Source organism: Amblyomma americanum, chromosome 2 (genome assembly GCF_052857255.1).
Source record: "Amblyomma americanum isolate KBUSLIRL-KWMA chromosome 2, ASM5285725v1, whole genome shotgun sequence".
Lineage (NCBI taxonomy): Eukaryota > Metazoa > Arthropoda > Arachnida > Ixodida > Ixodidae > Amblyomma > Amblyomma americanum.
In genome coordinates, this window is record NC_135498.1 from 44,564,805 (window position 1) to 44,580,503 (window position 15,699).

At 44.0% G+C, this 15,699-nt stretch overlaps 1 protein-coding gene across 4 annotated transcripts in view; it reads right to left on the reverse strand.

Annotated features, from left to right (window-relative positions):
* The window catches only part of Myo61F (unconventional myosin 61F), a 155,384-nt gene that overhangs the window by 11,605 nt on the left and 128,080 nt on the right, over window positions 1-15,699 (reverse strand). For all 4 annotated transcript variants that reach the window (XM_077654094.1, XM_077654092.1, XM_077654091.1 and 1 more), the window contains exons 2-16: window positions 15,561-15,689; window positions 14,613-14,728; window positions 9,217-9,415; window positions 8,431-8,511; window positions 7,779-7,958; window positions 7,389-7,487; window positions 7,129-7,239; window positions 6,077-6,148; window positions 5,577-5,696; window positions 5,402-5,478; window positions 5,093-5,198; window positions 4,108-4,188; window positions 2,889-3,026; window positions 1,292-1,340; window positions 1,098-1,225 (exon numbers count right to left, since the gene is read on the reverse strand). In XM_077654094.1, coding sequence (XP_077510220.1) covers window positions 1,098-1,225; window positions 1,292-1,340; window positions 2,889-3,026; window positions 4,108-4,188; window positions 5,093-5,198; window positions 5,402-5,478; window positions 5,577-5,696; window positions 6,077-6,148; window positions 7,129-7,239; window positions 7,389-7,487; window positions 7,779-7,958; window positions 8,431-8,511; window positions 9,217-9,415; window positions 14,613-14,728; window positions 15,561-15,689 — 1,686 coding nt within the window. The remainder of the gene's footprint in view (window positions 1-1,097; window positions 1,226-1,291; window positions 1,341-2,888; window positions 3,027-4,107; window positions 4,189-5,092; window positions 5,199-5,401; window positions 5,479-5,576; window positions 5,697-6,076; window positions 6,149-7,128; window positions 7,240-7,388; window positions 7,488-7,778; window positions 7,959-8,430; window positions 8,512-9,216; window positions 9,416-14,612; window positions 14,729-15,560; window positions 15,690-15,699) is intronic.

Here is a 15,699-nt window from a genome sequence, read left to right on the forward strand (position 1 = left end):
TTCCTCGAGATTTGTTTGTTCTTTGGCACGGGGCACATCTGCTGGTCGTACCAGCCACGCACAAAAAAGGAAATTTTAGCGTACAATTCGGCTCATTCGAAATTGGTAAAACGGGGCATTGCAAAAAATTGCCTGCGTGGTTCTCTCGAGAAGTCTTGCCAGCATAAAATTGAGATCAGTTTGCAGACGCAAGTGCACCGGTTGCAGAACGCCGGTTTTCCTATGGATACCGTGACGGCTGTAGCGCAGTGCCTCCTGAAAGAAATCAGGGCAGGTGGCCGCCCTGGCGTGGCAGCGGAAACTAGCTGCAGGAGGCTGAGGTGTACCGCTATACCGTACGTGCACCAGTTATCGCACCGGCTGAAGAAGGTTGGAGAGAGGTGCGGTGTGGACGTGATGTTCACTGCCCCCGAAAAGCTGGTGCGCATGTGCAAAGCGGTCAACGAAGAAAGGAAACCGGTCTGCACCACAAAACACGTAAGCAAGTTTGTGCCTTGCACTACTGGCATCGTATACCGCATACCCCTCTCCTGCGGTAGATGCTACGTGGGGCAGTCTGGACGGTGCCTGAACGAGCGGCTACGAGAGCACAGCACGCTGGTAGATTCATTGGCGGGGGGCGGTCATTTGGCCAATCATTGTAAGCGGTGCGGGTGCGTGCCGCCGTTTGGTGCCACGTGTGTGCTTGGTAGGGGAGGCACAAAGTTAGGTCGCGAGATTTGTGAGGCCTATCACATTGACAGAGAAGGTGATAACTGTGTAAGCACTAGTTCACTTACCTTGACCAAAAAAGAAAAAATGTACCTAAAGAACAGTTTGCCACACCCTGATTAGATTGTCTATGTATTGTTAACCCAGTGTGCGCATGCACCACCGAATTGCTTATATGTTCCTTTATGTTCAGTAAACAACTCGGTTGATGTTTAGCGCTCGTCCTGTCTACTTCTTTGTCTGTGTCTTTGTTATATGCGCTAGTCTTTTAATTCATGTAAAAGGACCGTTATACTAAGAGACATAGACATGGAGTGGCAACAGTGTGGTCAGCACCAGTTATCCAGTGAACCTGAGCAAATAACTACGAGAGGAGACACACTTACTGTAGGTGGCCGTTTCTTGCTCAGCAGCTCAGACTCTGGAAAGGCATCCTTGATGATGCTGTTGCCAGCACCAGCCATTGCCTTCTTCAGGTCCCGAAACAGCAAGTCATTGTTCTTGTCAAGAAACCCTGGAGCATGGCATAACAAAATGTTCTTTTAGCCAACTATCGTAGCACTGAGAATTTTCAACTTACCTTCAATCTTGTAAGTGACATCCCCAGCATAATGGATGAGGCGGAACTCCTGCAAGATGAACAGAAAATGGTGCAAAGTGAATGCCACACAACCTGCCACCCCTGCCCTATCATTTTCAAGCGAGGCATAGCTGTTTACGTAATTTGATATGCTAGTGGTAAGCTGATTTAGAAGACCTTAAGAAGTGGCAAGCAGTAAGATGGTTTGCATTTCAAGAGTGACAGAAACAGTAATATTAATGCTTGCATTGTTTCACACGTGCTAGCTAGGGAGACCCTCTAGCTTAACTACGGCAATGTACTGTACAGATTCCACTAGGTTATCGCTCGGCATCAGTTCTCTTAAATAGATGCTTATCTTTCTGCTTGTAGCAGTGGTATCCACTGAATACATCGCCAAATATGTCTACGATTTATTAATTTACTAAAATCACCTTTTCCATTAGTTAAATTAAGTAGCACCTTGATGTGGCAGCAAGGCTAACCAGATTTCTAGTAAATGTGAGGGATATATGTGTGGAAAAACTTACGATTGGTAGCAAATGCTGTGTAAGGTTCCAGAATTAGAGACAGTACATTTAGCTATGATCGTATGCTTTCATACAAACACACAATACATCAATGCATAACACACTATGCGCAGTTTCAAAATAAACATTACAGATGCATACTTAGTGACTGGGGCAAAAAGCCAATAGCTATGTACCATTACTGTGCAAACTCTGCCTCCCTCATACCTTTCCCCCAGTACAGAGTAGAAACCGATACTCTCTCCTGGTCAACCTCCCACCATTCCTTCTCCCCCTCTCTCTGCCTCCTAATACCAGTCTTCTTGATGGCAAGAAAGCAAAAAATCTATGCAATTTTGCCATTTAGTATAGTATAACAGTGACCTCATAATGAATCTGGGTCTAAAAAGCATCTCCTGTGCGAAGTTTGTGATTTAAGATAATTCAGTGCTACCATGATACGGCACATGGTCTATCAAATGCTATGGTACCTAGAAGCCGCAGCTTTCTACTTACATTATTTGGGTACAATATGACCTTGTCAAGTTCATCAAGACACGCCACGTATTTTTCTCTCAGTGAATTTCCTTGTTAAACTTGAGTCTCTCATTCATTTTGGACAAATGGCTGAAATAGTTACTTATAAGACCATGATGAAACAAAACTGTTCAGCAACAAAGGTGCTGAATTCAAGGAAAGTTTCATTTTTAATGCGATTGCATTTAGGCTGTCATCTCGCAAAAAGTTTCCAGCTTTTCTGTAATGAAATTCCCTGATTGGTAAATTCCCTGCTGACGTCATCAGGGTCACGTGACCCCAGTTTTCCAATAAGAAAGCAGCGCGAAATGCAAAATCCCCCGATTGTTCGACAGAGGAGTTTTGGCGGGAAAATCAAAGTCAGAACCTCAGACACTCATTGTAAGCACCACAGCAGGCAACCTAAATGCTATCGCATTTTCTTTTTTAAGAATGTGGTAAAGAAGGCCCCAAGTTTTTTTTCTTTTCATCATGAATGTCACTGACAATGACAAGCAGAACGTATACACACAGTGCCAAAACAGAGTCCCAATTTTTAACAAACCACTCACATCTCGTGCAATGCTCTTCTTGAGCTTGTTGCTGGCCAGGTTGTGGGTGACAAAGTGAGGGTGCATGCGGATAGTCTGCTCCATCTTGAAGAGGAATGTCTTGTCTGTGGCTCCACCAGGCCTCAGGCATTCCTCGTCCTGCAGTGCATTCATCCAAGTGTAACCTTTCATCTCTCATTTCAGAGGCTGCACTTCTTTTCTTTCAGTTTCACTGACCACAACATTTTTAAGCGATCTCAAAATTCCACGCAATCATTTACCACTTAGTTCAGCTATTTCTATGGATTGCTTATGCAAATGGCATGTCAGAAAGTTCAACAAAACTACTGCTTTGTTGCCTAGCACATAAGGTAAATACAAACAATTTTTTAATACATAATATTAAAAGAAGTTATACTCTAGAATATTGCTCACATTTACCAGACCAGACGTAAATTATTGTAAGGCATGGGAAGGTATGGTAACCGTTGCAAAAAACACAATGATGCTCCCATAACGCAGCCAAGGTTTGCTGTACATTAGATACGCCCAATGGATACAAGAGCATGAAGGGAACAGTTTTCGGCTGATTAGCCAATAACAACCACTTCAAGCTTGAAAGATTCCAAAATGTGGCAGTATCATATACTTTTTGCACTTAAACGACAGCGTAAAAATCATTCCATAGTAGACATTTGAATGGATGCCCAAGATGAAATTTGCGGTTAAAGCACTTCATAACATTTTGTGATCATAATGACACAACGCACATCAGTACAATTTCATCCACAAGACAGCATATAATTCATGAATTCATGTAGATTGTGAGCATAAGATGATGCAAGAATATAAGTATGGAGCGAATACTTCATTTATCTCTCTTCATTTATCAGTACGGTTTTGAGTGAAGTCAGTTGCCTGCTACAGCGGTAGCCAGAGGCGACAAGAAGTTTTTTTTAGTGAGTTTATGACTGATTTCTTCCAGTTTTAATATACTTCTTTTTATGTTATTCTTCTAGGCACAATCAATACTGCATACATTATTCTTGCACACATTTTTTTCAGAGCATAACCCCAATCTATAATGATAATTAAGTGCTTTGGGCAACATAATAAATAGGTCAGCAAAAAGAACACTAATCTTCACTCTGGCTATTTTCTCTTGCTTATTGGAACAAATGCCCTGTCCTTATGCAGCAGGATTACAAGAGTGGTAATTAAAAAAATTAAGGGCTCTTACCAGCAGAGAGATGATACCCTTGTGTTTTTCTTCCACAAGATCACAGATGACTTTGTTGTTGAAGTAGTTGATTGGTGTCCACTGATTATGCAATAGAGAAAGTGGAAATGTGATGAGTTTCCTTTTTACTCATTTGTCAAATTCCCTACTTGAAATTTCTCTCTTTACTACAATGTTCAAATTATTGCACCATACAGTAGTTCATAACCTTTAGAGTAATTTCAGTATGTGATAAATGTTATAATTAAAATGTTCACACTGATGCTAATGGCACCTATCACTTAAAAGTGCAGTCAAAATTCTTAGAATTCTACTGGAAACAACTTTGAAGTGAGCATGTCAATAAGTATAATGGTGCTGAAGACATATAACACTCTGTTCATCTATTAAACAGCATTACAAGAGACAGTTCATACCTATAAAAGAATTCTGCCCATTGCATTCGATTAGTAAGACTAATCATGTGCTACCTAGAGGTGCCATCAATTTATGCTATGTATGAAACCAGCCATACATTGGCTGGCACTAAACTTATTACCAGACCTTTCAAGACAAGCGAGTCCCTAGCACCATGGATGCCATGCTCAGGAGCTGGTTACATTCTGATAATAATAGGATGAGAAGTCAGATTGAATGCTAACATTTTAAATTACATTTATGTGCCTATTAAATGTGTATATCAACTGTGCTGACTTGCATGAAGCTGCCAGAACAGCTCTGGCTCTTGGTATGTGAAAATGGATCCACTGAAAACCAGCGATTCCAATTCTCTAATATTATAAACTCGAAAAAATTCCAAAGATTTCAGTTTACCAAATATCTGCACTCAGATTATTGAAATTCATGTCATATATGCACAGGAATATCTGCACTTTGAATCAACCCAAAAGAAGTTACGTGAACCCAAAATAAATTACAGCTTGAATACATATCTGTGACAAGAGTTTTTCTTTTTAGTATGTGTGACACCAAATGTTTCTCATACCTCAACGCCTTCCCTGAAGTACTCTTCTTGCTCCGACTTCAGTGTAAGCTCAATAAAAAGTTGTTGCAGCTTTTCGTTGCAGTAGTTAATGCAGAACTGTTCAAAGCTGAAAAAAAAAAAAATTTGCAATGCACCACTAAAGTACAAGCACAACAACCTATAACACCGCACATATCAAAAATCAAATGTCCAAGCAGCTTAGACAAATTTTGTATACATTGTGTAACTGCTGGCAAAAGACGTGTTTATGGAGATGAATAGTGAACACTTGGTCATAAACAAGTAAAATTGTGAGTACAAACAACAGACCTGTTTTTCTTGAAGACCTCAAACCCATAAATGTCCAGCAGACCCATCAGTGTCCTTCGTTCAGATGAGCGAGTTTTCTACAAGCAAGCATACCACACATCTCATCAGGCTCTTGCAACACCCAAAAAAGCACTGTTCACACCATTTAATATAATAAAAAGAAGAGGCTGCTTACCTGTGGCTTCAGTGACTGATTTATCTTTTCAACCAGCCACTTGAAGAGACGTTCGTAGATTGCTTTGGCCAGAGCATCTCGGGCATAGATAGCCTGGTCACGGTTGAGTGGAGTTGTCACCTGGAATACAAACGTGCTTTATAGTTGACAATCTTCTGCAAATATGTAGGAAGTAACTGTTAGTACTAGCAATACATTGTCTTAATTTCCAAAATATAGTTGCTATGAGAAGTGCTGCAGCAAAGCATGCCATGTTGCTCTGCATCATTTCAAATTTTGTGGCATGCTTCAATGTTCCAGAACAGATACATTGTGGACTAGCAGTGAACAAAAATGGTAATACTGCATTCTGCAACCAAACAGGCTTGCACTTGTCAGGAACACATGGACATTGCAGCTATTAACCAGCACGTAAACACAGCGTTGTGTGCATGAATAAACTATCATAAACTAAAGTTTCACTGCATTATGCTAGCAAACGAAGTAGCAGCATGTCTTACAAGTTCTCCTCTTGCTTCAATTGTCCGATTGGTCAATGCATCCCTCAGCACCTCCTCGGGACAACACAGCAGCTGTGGAGGGGAAGAAAGAAAGTAGTTAAGTTAAAGTAGTTAATTTAGTTAAGGAAAAAGTAGTTAAGTAGTTTGCATACTAAGACGTATGAAGTATGCAAGGTATGGTTGCCATTCTGGCAAAGTAATGTTGGCATCTATCTTTCATTTACCTGCAGCCACTCTACTGACTGTTCACACAATGGTTATCGTTTATGGGATTTAACATCCCAAAGCGACCCAGGCTATGAGGGACGCCGTGGTGAAGGGTTCCAGAAATTTCGACCACCTGGGGTTCCTTAACGTGCACTGACATCGCACAGTACACGGGCCTCTAGAATTTCGCCTCCATCGAAATTCAACCGCCGCGGCCGGGGTACACAATGATGATATTTGCCCCAGTTATGTGAATTGAGTAGTCGTAATGAGGACAATGCTTCCCCCTGCTCCACGTGTAAGGAATTATGTAAGGGAAGGCTACTAGACCCTTCACAGTATTACTGAAAATACGCTTTATGCACCCTCCCTTAACCCACCCAGTATTTTTACAAGCCCACCAAGGGTAATGTCCTGCCACAATGGAACTAATACTCAAACCCCAATTTCTTCAATAACACTTGCCGTCGGGCTAGTTGGTCCATTATTCTATTTGAGAATACATGTAGTGTGACAGAGACAACTGAAGATGAGAGATGGATGGGTCAAGATGGATCCATCTCTCATCTTCCATGGTCTCTGTCATGCTATAGCATTCCCACTGCACTGTAGAGGGCATTGTATGAAATTAGCATAATAAGTTGTAGTTAATCAGTAACAGTATGCCCCAGTCACTGTGATCCACTGTGAGACACTGAGGCACTCATTCCCTCCTCAGACAAGGAATTATGCCATGTTACAATGAAAACCCTGTAAATGAAAGTTAGATGGCATGAAAAGCTTTAGCCAAAAATTAAATACTGGTGCGAAATGTCAATCAGTACTCAAGAGTAGATATCCATTACCTTGGCAATGGCTGCAACAGGCTTGTCTTGTGCAATGATGGCTTCACCGTTTTCTTCGACAAATCCTGTGTTGCCAAGATGGAGTACAGTTGCCACTATCGAAAATATCTCCTGCAAAATGCAGTGCAAATAGCTTGTAGTCTTAAGAGGTAATGTAGCTTCCAAAGCCACCAAAGAAATGCACTCAACTCTACTTGCAAGTTGCAAACACATTTTATACGCGAAGTTTGCAAAACAGGTTGGGGAACTGTGATGCTTACCTCTTCCTCCTTGAGTGAAAAGTCAATTATAGAAAGGGCATCCCTGACAACCTTGAACTGTGTTGTGTCATCAATGCCAAATACTTCCGTGCTGTCACCCTGCAAAAGAAATATAAGAAAATGAGGAAACAAATTATACAGTTAGTTTGCACCAATATATGACCATAAGGCAAGACCATGAACACTTTGCCAATTATTCAAGGAGATAAAATTAAAGCCTAAAAAATTGGACTTAGTTCGACATTTGAGTGATTAATGGATTAAGCTACATGAGAGATCATAAAAGCGTCCATTTTCCGCCATCCAAAAGCAGACTTGAGAAGCTGGAGTCATCCTCAGAATCTGTCAGCCATGTATTATAAGCATGGAGGGTGAGTGTCTGCGTCTTACCTGGTTGAGATAATAGTAGAAGGTGGGGTCTCTGCGCAGTGACAGCTTTTCAAGGAGTGCGTCCTCAGCACCAGCGATGAGCTGGTAGAAGATGTGGAAGTTTCGTTCTCCAGAGGCCTGTTGCACCACGCGCGACTTCTCCAGCAGATAGTTGAGGATGTGTCCACCCACGGGGGCACCCTGTTAAAACACGTACAGGAAGGAGCAAAAAGTCACCACACATAAAAAAGCGTTTATTGCTACAATTTGTCTAAACTAACGTAATTGAACTAACTGCACAGAAAGGGAGTTGCTGTAATAAAACAAAAAAGAAGAGAATCAAACACTATGTATTATCCATCCATTTTTCACTCCCATGACCCATCTATTTGGCAGACATGATACTGATGAATTGGATTTTAATGGCGCAGCAACCGTGTAGACTATAATGCACAAAACAAGCGTGAGTGAAAGTTAGCAGGCAGCTGGAAAGCTCAAATCTTTGCTATGCACCTGTGGACAGAGCATTCATGCTGGCTCATTCAACAAAAATAAGACTGAACATGGATGATGTGTCAAACAGTGTCTCACGCTGCTATGATGACGCTTGATGACGCTTGATGATAAGAGCATGGCTGCACAATTGCGTAACGAAAATAATATCCAAACTCACCAGGTAGTCAAACTCGATGTCCATGTATTTGCCGAACCGACTGGAATTGTCGTTCCGGTTCGTCTTGGCATTCCCGAAAGCCTGCGAGAGATTGAGCATTATTATGCAAATCAGCCGCGGTTTCTCCTGGAAAAATTTCCATCTAAAGGACAGATGAAGCGGCGAAACGTGGTGCGGTGCGTTTTGCATCGTGATCTTGAAGCAAAACACGAAACAATGCTTCCCTGTGATAACGCGAAAACAAAATAGAGCGCACCACCGCAAGCGTGCTTTGCTGCATAGGATACTTGCTGACGGAGAAGCCATTTTGTTCTAGGAGGGGGAAAAGTGACAAGAGTGGCGGCAAAGTACCAACCCTTAGTACACAGTTTGAGAAGCAAGCAAAGAAAATTAGCCGGCAGTATTAAACCTAATATTAAACCTAATAATATCGGTAGTACTAAGTAAACTTAAAAAATGAAAATGCCCTCCTTCTGTAGATATCGCGGACCTTTAGATGTAAAAAAAAAAAACAAAGAAGTCAAAATACTGCAACAAGGTAGCTGTTTCCGCGTTTAATACCAAGGACTCTCTTCTCTTGCTTATCCGAGGACCTCTTTAAAGCTTCCAAGAAAAACTAGAACGGTTTATGCCCACTGAACAAGACATACCCCCAGCAAAACTGAAGTCATCTCCACTGCAGTGTTTGTGTGCTAGCGGTGAAGCATCATCACCGGCCACCACTCAGAAAAGAAGCGCTGGACCGGTCATGCAAAGCAATTGAGGAGCAAAGGAGGAAGGAAGCACCTCGAGCACGGGGTTGGACAGCAGCAGCTTGTCCTTGACCCGCTCCACGGCGTCCGAGTGGTGGCTGGCGGCGGCAACGTAGTGCAGCACCTTCTTGGAGGCCTCGGTCTTGCCCGCGCCGCTCTCGCCAGAGATGAGGATGCACTGGTCGCGGCACTCCTCGTGCATGCTCGTGTACGCAGCGTCGGAGATGGCGAACCTGCACGACACCGCCTATCTTACTACGCGCAGACGCCTCTCTGTACGCACGATCTACGAGGGCTTAACGTCCCCAAGCGACTCAGGCTATGAGGGACGCCGTAGTGAAGGGCTCCGGAAATCTCGACCACCTGGGGGTCTTTAACGTGTACGGACATCGCACAGGCCTCTAGCATTTCGCCTCCATCGAAAATGCGACCGCCGCGGCCGGGACCGAACCCGTGTTTCTCGGGTCAGCAGCTGAGCGCCATAGCCACTAAACTACGTGGGGCGTCTTTGTACGTGTAACCATCGCGAAAGAATAAGCACGAATTTCATCTGTTTCGTACTGTCGCTGTGCGTCAGCCGTGCGTTTTGCTGTCATATTGTCTCTTTCTCGTTCTCTATTTTTGTACCATATACTGTTCTTTTTTTTTTTTTTTGCTTTGTTTCATACAGACACAACCCGGTCCGCCATAACCCTGGCAGCAAAGAGCTCTATAAAGACGCCACAGTGGGAGACAGGACACACGGTTGTGAATTAACTAGAGTAAACTCAGGCGTCATTACTTGTTGCTCACTAAGCATTCAGCTGGCAGCACAGCCAAAGCATACCGTTTTCGCCTGTCGGGTTCTCAGCACAGCAGCCAACGTTCTTAAACTGACGTCAAAATATGTCCAACGGGAATGGCATATAAAACCCTGCCAAAAAATTGGGGGCAACAGAGTGGAGTAAACAAGTAAATAAAACAAGCAAGACATTTGTGATTCATACAAAAGATGTAAGCGAAGCAATGATTGAATAAATAGTGCAGGATCATCAAATCTAACTAGCTTAATTCGAATTTCCTGTTTACTCGAACTGAGGCTTAAAAAAAGGCTCCGTTAATTCGAACTCGGCATAATTCGGTCCCTTCGTGTTCAAATAATTGAGAGTGTGCATAGTCATCAACGGACTATATGTAACTCTCCTTCATTCCGTCTCATTAAGAAGCTCCTAATCAAAATCCGGGCAAGAGTGTGTTGCGTCTTTTCTTCCCCCACCGTGACAGTGTTTTAAGCAGCGCTAAGAAGTTAATCCCAATGCCACATGTGGCTTGGCAGTGAGTTTCAGATAGCCGGATTTCCACGAATGGAACCTGCATTGTGTTTTGATTACTTAAGAGAACTACTAATCGGCGTCCACCTCAGCTTCCCTTTCTAGTCGTACGGCTCAGCTTAGATGTACGGCTGTATGTTGATGAGTAATTGTTCCCCTAATTAAAATTACTACACTGTCGTCGTGAATTCCCTAAAGTACTTTGGAATGCTCTGAAATAGCCATTATAAAAAAAAAATGGCGGTGGTTTAGCTCTGGTTAAACCTGGAGTGACGCGATAGCTACCACTGGCTGAGTGGAGCTTGGTCACGTGACCAACCACGCGACAGCGTGGCGGTGCAGCCACGCTGAAGGCTCGAAATGCTACCGTAATGTAGCTATGGCTACAAAATGGGGAAGGGGGGGGGGGGAGTATACACGCTGCCGTAGTCCGTAAACATATTTGTACTCGGATATCTCATCTGCGGTTTCAGAGTAGAGGAAAATGTACGCCTCCAAGAACCGAGATCCCTTTGTTGCCACTCTAGGTTCACTACAGCCGACATATATATGGCAATTAACGTGGCATTTTCAGTCGTGTCATATATAGACCGGATGCTCACGAAAAGCAAAAACAGAAAAAAATAAACGCGGCAGCGCGTGTGCCCCGAGATCTGGAACACTGTTGTTTGCTTTTTTTCTTCCTCGTCTTCCGCCGGCCGACTTCCGCCAGATGTTGAGTTTCCATCTCATTATTTTCTTCCTCGCGTTCTGCGCTGTTGGCTGCAGTGCGTGTCTGCTCTGCGTGCATCTGTGTTTGTTTCATACGCGAGAGAGCTCGTGGTCTTAAATGTACGCGTCACAAAGCATATCATATGTATGCATGCATGTGTGTGTATGAGTTCTAAATAAACTACAGAACTTCGGGACACGAACAACGAGTCACGTGAAGGATAAATGCAGAGTATAGAAATCAATATAGGATCGTAAATATACGATGTAAAGGCTGTTTCGCACTTGGAGGGGAACTGGGAGAGCGCGGCTAACTTAAGCGTGGCCACCGCGCTTCGCGAAGTGCTGCCCTCTGTGGGCGGGGCACAACTGGCGGGAAAGGCACACGCCACATAAGCACGACCGGCTGCTATTTATTTTTTATTGAGACAGCGTGCCCGCTGGCCTAAAGTATTATTTCGAAATATAAGTACACAAACTCTCGAAGGAAGTCCAGTAACGTGCGGTGATGCGGCCCAAAAATCCATTCTTTCTGCGCATGCGCCCTGTGCCGCTCATTCTCGCCGGCTCTGGGCGGCAGCTCTCCCAGTTTCCCTCGAAGTGTGCAGCAGCCTGTGCGCTTTAGACACTTCAAATCATCCGACGAATAAATGTAATACTATTTATAACAATAAAACATGCCGCGGAAAGAAGCGGAGAACGTTTCGCATGAGGCTTAACAAATCAGCCTGACATATTAATTACGTCACGTTTGAGAACGATGTTGCACTAAAAAGTAAGAAATAAAAACAGAAAAAAAACATGCACTTTACTTCTAAATTAACTGATAATGATTTGTCAAAGCGTCTGCGCACGCTGCGATGTCGGCGCCGAAGAAGTATACGGTGTCAAATAACCTCCCACTTTATCGCGAAACCGCGTAGGCCACAGCAGTGCGTTTTTGGAATACGAAAAAAAAATGCGCAAACGAAACTTTGGATGCAGACAAATTAGGCTTTCATTCACACGGTTACCCATTTAATTAAGGCGCAATTTTGATTCAAAACATTTTCATGCCTTAAAAAAAGAGAAGAAAAATGCTGGCAGTAGCGGATTAGTACATGGTCAGTGATGACTATAGGGACTGTATTCGATCCAGTGGCCGCAGTGCAAGACGGGTGTCAGCCCCGATAACATTACTGGATAAGAGTGCGTTTTGTAAAATGATAATCTCCGTGCAAAACTAAGAAAAAAAAGAAATGAACGACAATTTTACGATTCTATAAAAATCATATGTCGGAAACGCGGCTAATGCAACGTATACGTGTGCGAGCGGTCCTACGCCTAAATTGAGAACAAAATACAAGAGCTCACTCACGTAAAGCGCAACAAAGCGCACTAGAGAACTAAACGTTAAAAGCATTACACAGGAAAGCCACCAGCGTGAGTCACGTACTTCTAGCCCACGGTGTAAGAAGTGCTACTTCTTACACCGTGTTCTAGCCACATACCGTCAGCCGGCAACTACGGAACGAAGTGTAATTTAAAATGTCTGATACGTTAAATGGTCGTTAAGTGACGTCGGGAAGTAACTGTGACGAGAACCTCCGCTTTCCTAGCGTGTTTAACGAGTGAGTTTCGAATAGATTTTTTTTTTTTCTGCGTAATCAATGCCGAGGTCGCTCACCTAGAAACAACGCTCTGTAGGCTTTTCCGAGACGCGACGAACGCTAATCGACGCGCGCTTACGCAACCTAACTACCCGCGACGCTCGCACTGAAGCGTGGCGCCGTGCTTCCACTGATGGCGGCGTTACGACCAACATTTTCGTTTTATTTTTTCCCCACAATATGCCGAACACCGTGACGCAGCTTGTGAAAGCAGTGGTATATGTAGCCTTTCCCGTTTATGCTGCAGGCTAAGCCGTGAAGTATTTCTGCCATGAATGGCTCTGTTCCCCTTTTCCATTCGCAGTTCTTGCGTGACGTTCTACGCTACTAATCGTATACTTCGAGATGCAACTGCCGTGAAACATCGCACACGCTAGAACGCCGGATATGTGGCGTTCCGCGGCTTCGATTCCGACAATGGAGGTAGGCTTCATCTCGTCTCCGTCGGAATGAACAAACGCTCGTTCGCAGTGCGATGTCGGTGCACGCTAATGAACTTTCGAGATAAATGCAGAGCCTTTCACTCCGCGATTAACGATGAAGGACTTGTTTACAGGATCCATCCCGATATGCCCCGGGACCAAAGGATTAAACGAGCTAGGGCTTCGCATGTGCCTACAAAAAAGCATGTACCTACACCCATATAGGCGTATTAGTGTTAAGAGTATGTGGGATATTCAGGCCATTGCTACTTCGACAACTGGGCGCAGTATTGGTCACTGTGACAAAGGCTCTGACGGTTGAAGGCGCTTCTAAAAGCGCAGCATTCCGATGAGGAGCACAGTGGCCTAAAGACGAATTTCATGCTAGCTTGCCCGAGGACGCTGTCGATAACAAAACATATAGTCTTCTCTTCTTTTACAAAAGGTGCACATTTCGCCGCTGTACACGAATATAGAATTGAATATTCTGTGACAACTGAAATAAATTTTTAAAATTTTCTTTCGTACATCCTGAAGCTTCTTTTTATTATTATTCCCGTGCGAAACTAGCGTTTCTTTCCGAAATGGAGAGAGCGCATTTCTACACGAAAAGCACGATGAGCACTCTTGCGAGGTGGAAAGTGCAGGCTCAATGCACACAACGATAGGCCGGCTTCTCGAACGCGAATTAAGGAGGCGTCAAGTACGTTTTTAAAGGCGTACAATCGCACGCTGAAGAAAAAAAACTTTTGACCAAGAGTTTTTCGGTTTGCTCACACTACATTTTCGGCATTGTCAGCTAGCATTAATTCATTTCTAGATAACTTAACTGCGGTAAACAACATTTCGTGTTCTGAAACGCACGTCCAAACCATGAAATGTTTGGTTTATTAGGTTTTATAACGTCCCAAAGCGACTCAGGCTATGAGGGACGCCGTAGTGAAGGGCTCCGGAAATTTCGACCACCTGGGGTTCTTTAATGTGCACTGACATCGCACAGCACACGGGCCTCAGAATTTCGCCTTCATAGAAATTCCGCTGCCGCGGCGGGATCGAACCCGCGTGTTTCGGGTTAGCAGCCGAGCGCCGTAACTACAGAGCCACCGCGGCGGGTCAAACCATGAAAGGAGAACTGATATGAGAAGCTATCCCGTTATAGCCGGCATGACTTCGCATTGTTTAGGTCTCTCAGGAATTTCAATGCCACAGGCGGCCAGAGTGTTTTTCTTTTTTTTTCTTTTTTTTCTCCCTCGCCGCTGAGAATATCGGGCTCCCAATCTCCAGCTCGGATCGCGTTCATTTCCACCGTCGCCTAGGTGAAAAACGCCAGTGACTCACACGTGCGGCGGCAGCTCGTAGAAGTTGGCATTGCGGTAGAGGTTGACGTAGTCGTCGCTGTAGATGTCGACGCGTCGGTACGGGTTCACCGAAACCAGCACGGGCCCGATGTACGTCTGCGGAAGAAAAGAAGACAGCTAGCGCGCTATATACAAATAGCGGATTCCACATAACAGGGCGCCTACGGCAAAAAAAAAAAAAAAATTCTCACGACGTTTCTTTTGTGGTGCAGTTAAGCTATGGGTAATCACGTTGTGTTTAAAACGTGTGTAAAAACGTTATTCAATTCAATTCAATTCTGTTATTTTTCCAGAGATAATGGATCCTGGAAAGGGTCAAGAGCTAAAAGCTGTCTCGACAGCTTGACTAGGCCCATGACCCCTTCTACAAGGCAGTAGTGGTTTACAGCAACAGGTAGTGTCCATATTAATTAACATCAAGAAATACAAAGAACAATGAGTTATACAATAGCAGAAATGCAATTTAATTATTAACTAAACAATATGATTTCAAAATGTGTCTACAAAGTTCTCGAGAAGTTCGACATGCCTTCTTGCGAGTGTATATAAGGGCAATATCTGTCCAGCTTCAACTGCTACCACTAAACGCTTTATATACAAGCAGTGGTCCGTGTAAACGGGTTTACTGGAAGGAAAGGGGGGTGGGGGGGTGATGGAGAGATAGAGAGTGCCGGAAAAGCAAACCAGCACGGATGCGACGCTTGTGAGGGCCGGAAGTTTAACATTCTGGACAGGGTCTGCAGCCAACGCACAACTTTCACTCGCAAGACAAGTCGTGCAGTGAGTAATAAATATCCTGTTTGGAACTTCCCCTCCGCTTTTTTTTTTTTTCGAAGGAACGGAAGCAATTCTCGGCTCCCGTCAGAAGGGATGAACAACCGCAATACACTGCAGCACGCTCTGTGGGAAGGTGTACCACGTGACTCACGTAGATGAGGTCCTCGGTGAAGCGCTTCCGGAGGTTCTCCACGAAGGCCTGCTCGCTCTCAAAGTCCTCCAGCAGCACGAAGTCCTGCACCCCGACCCGGTCGCGGGAGTGCAGGGCATTCTCCATCGCCTGCGCAAGG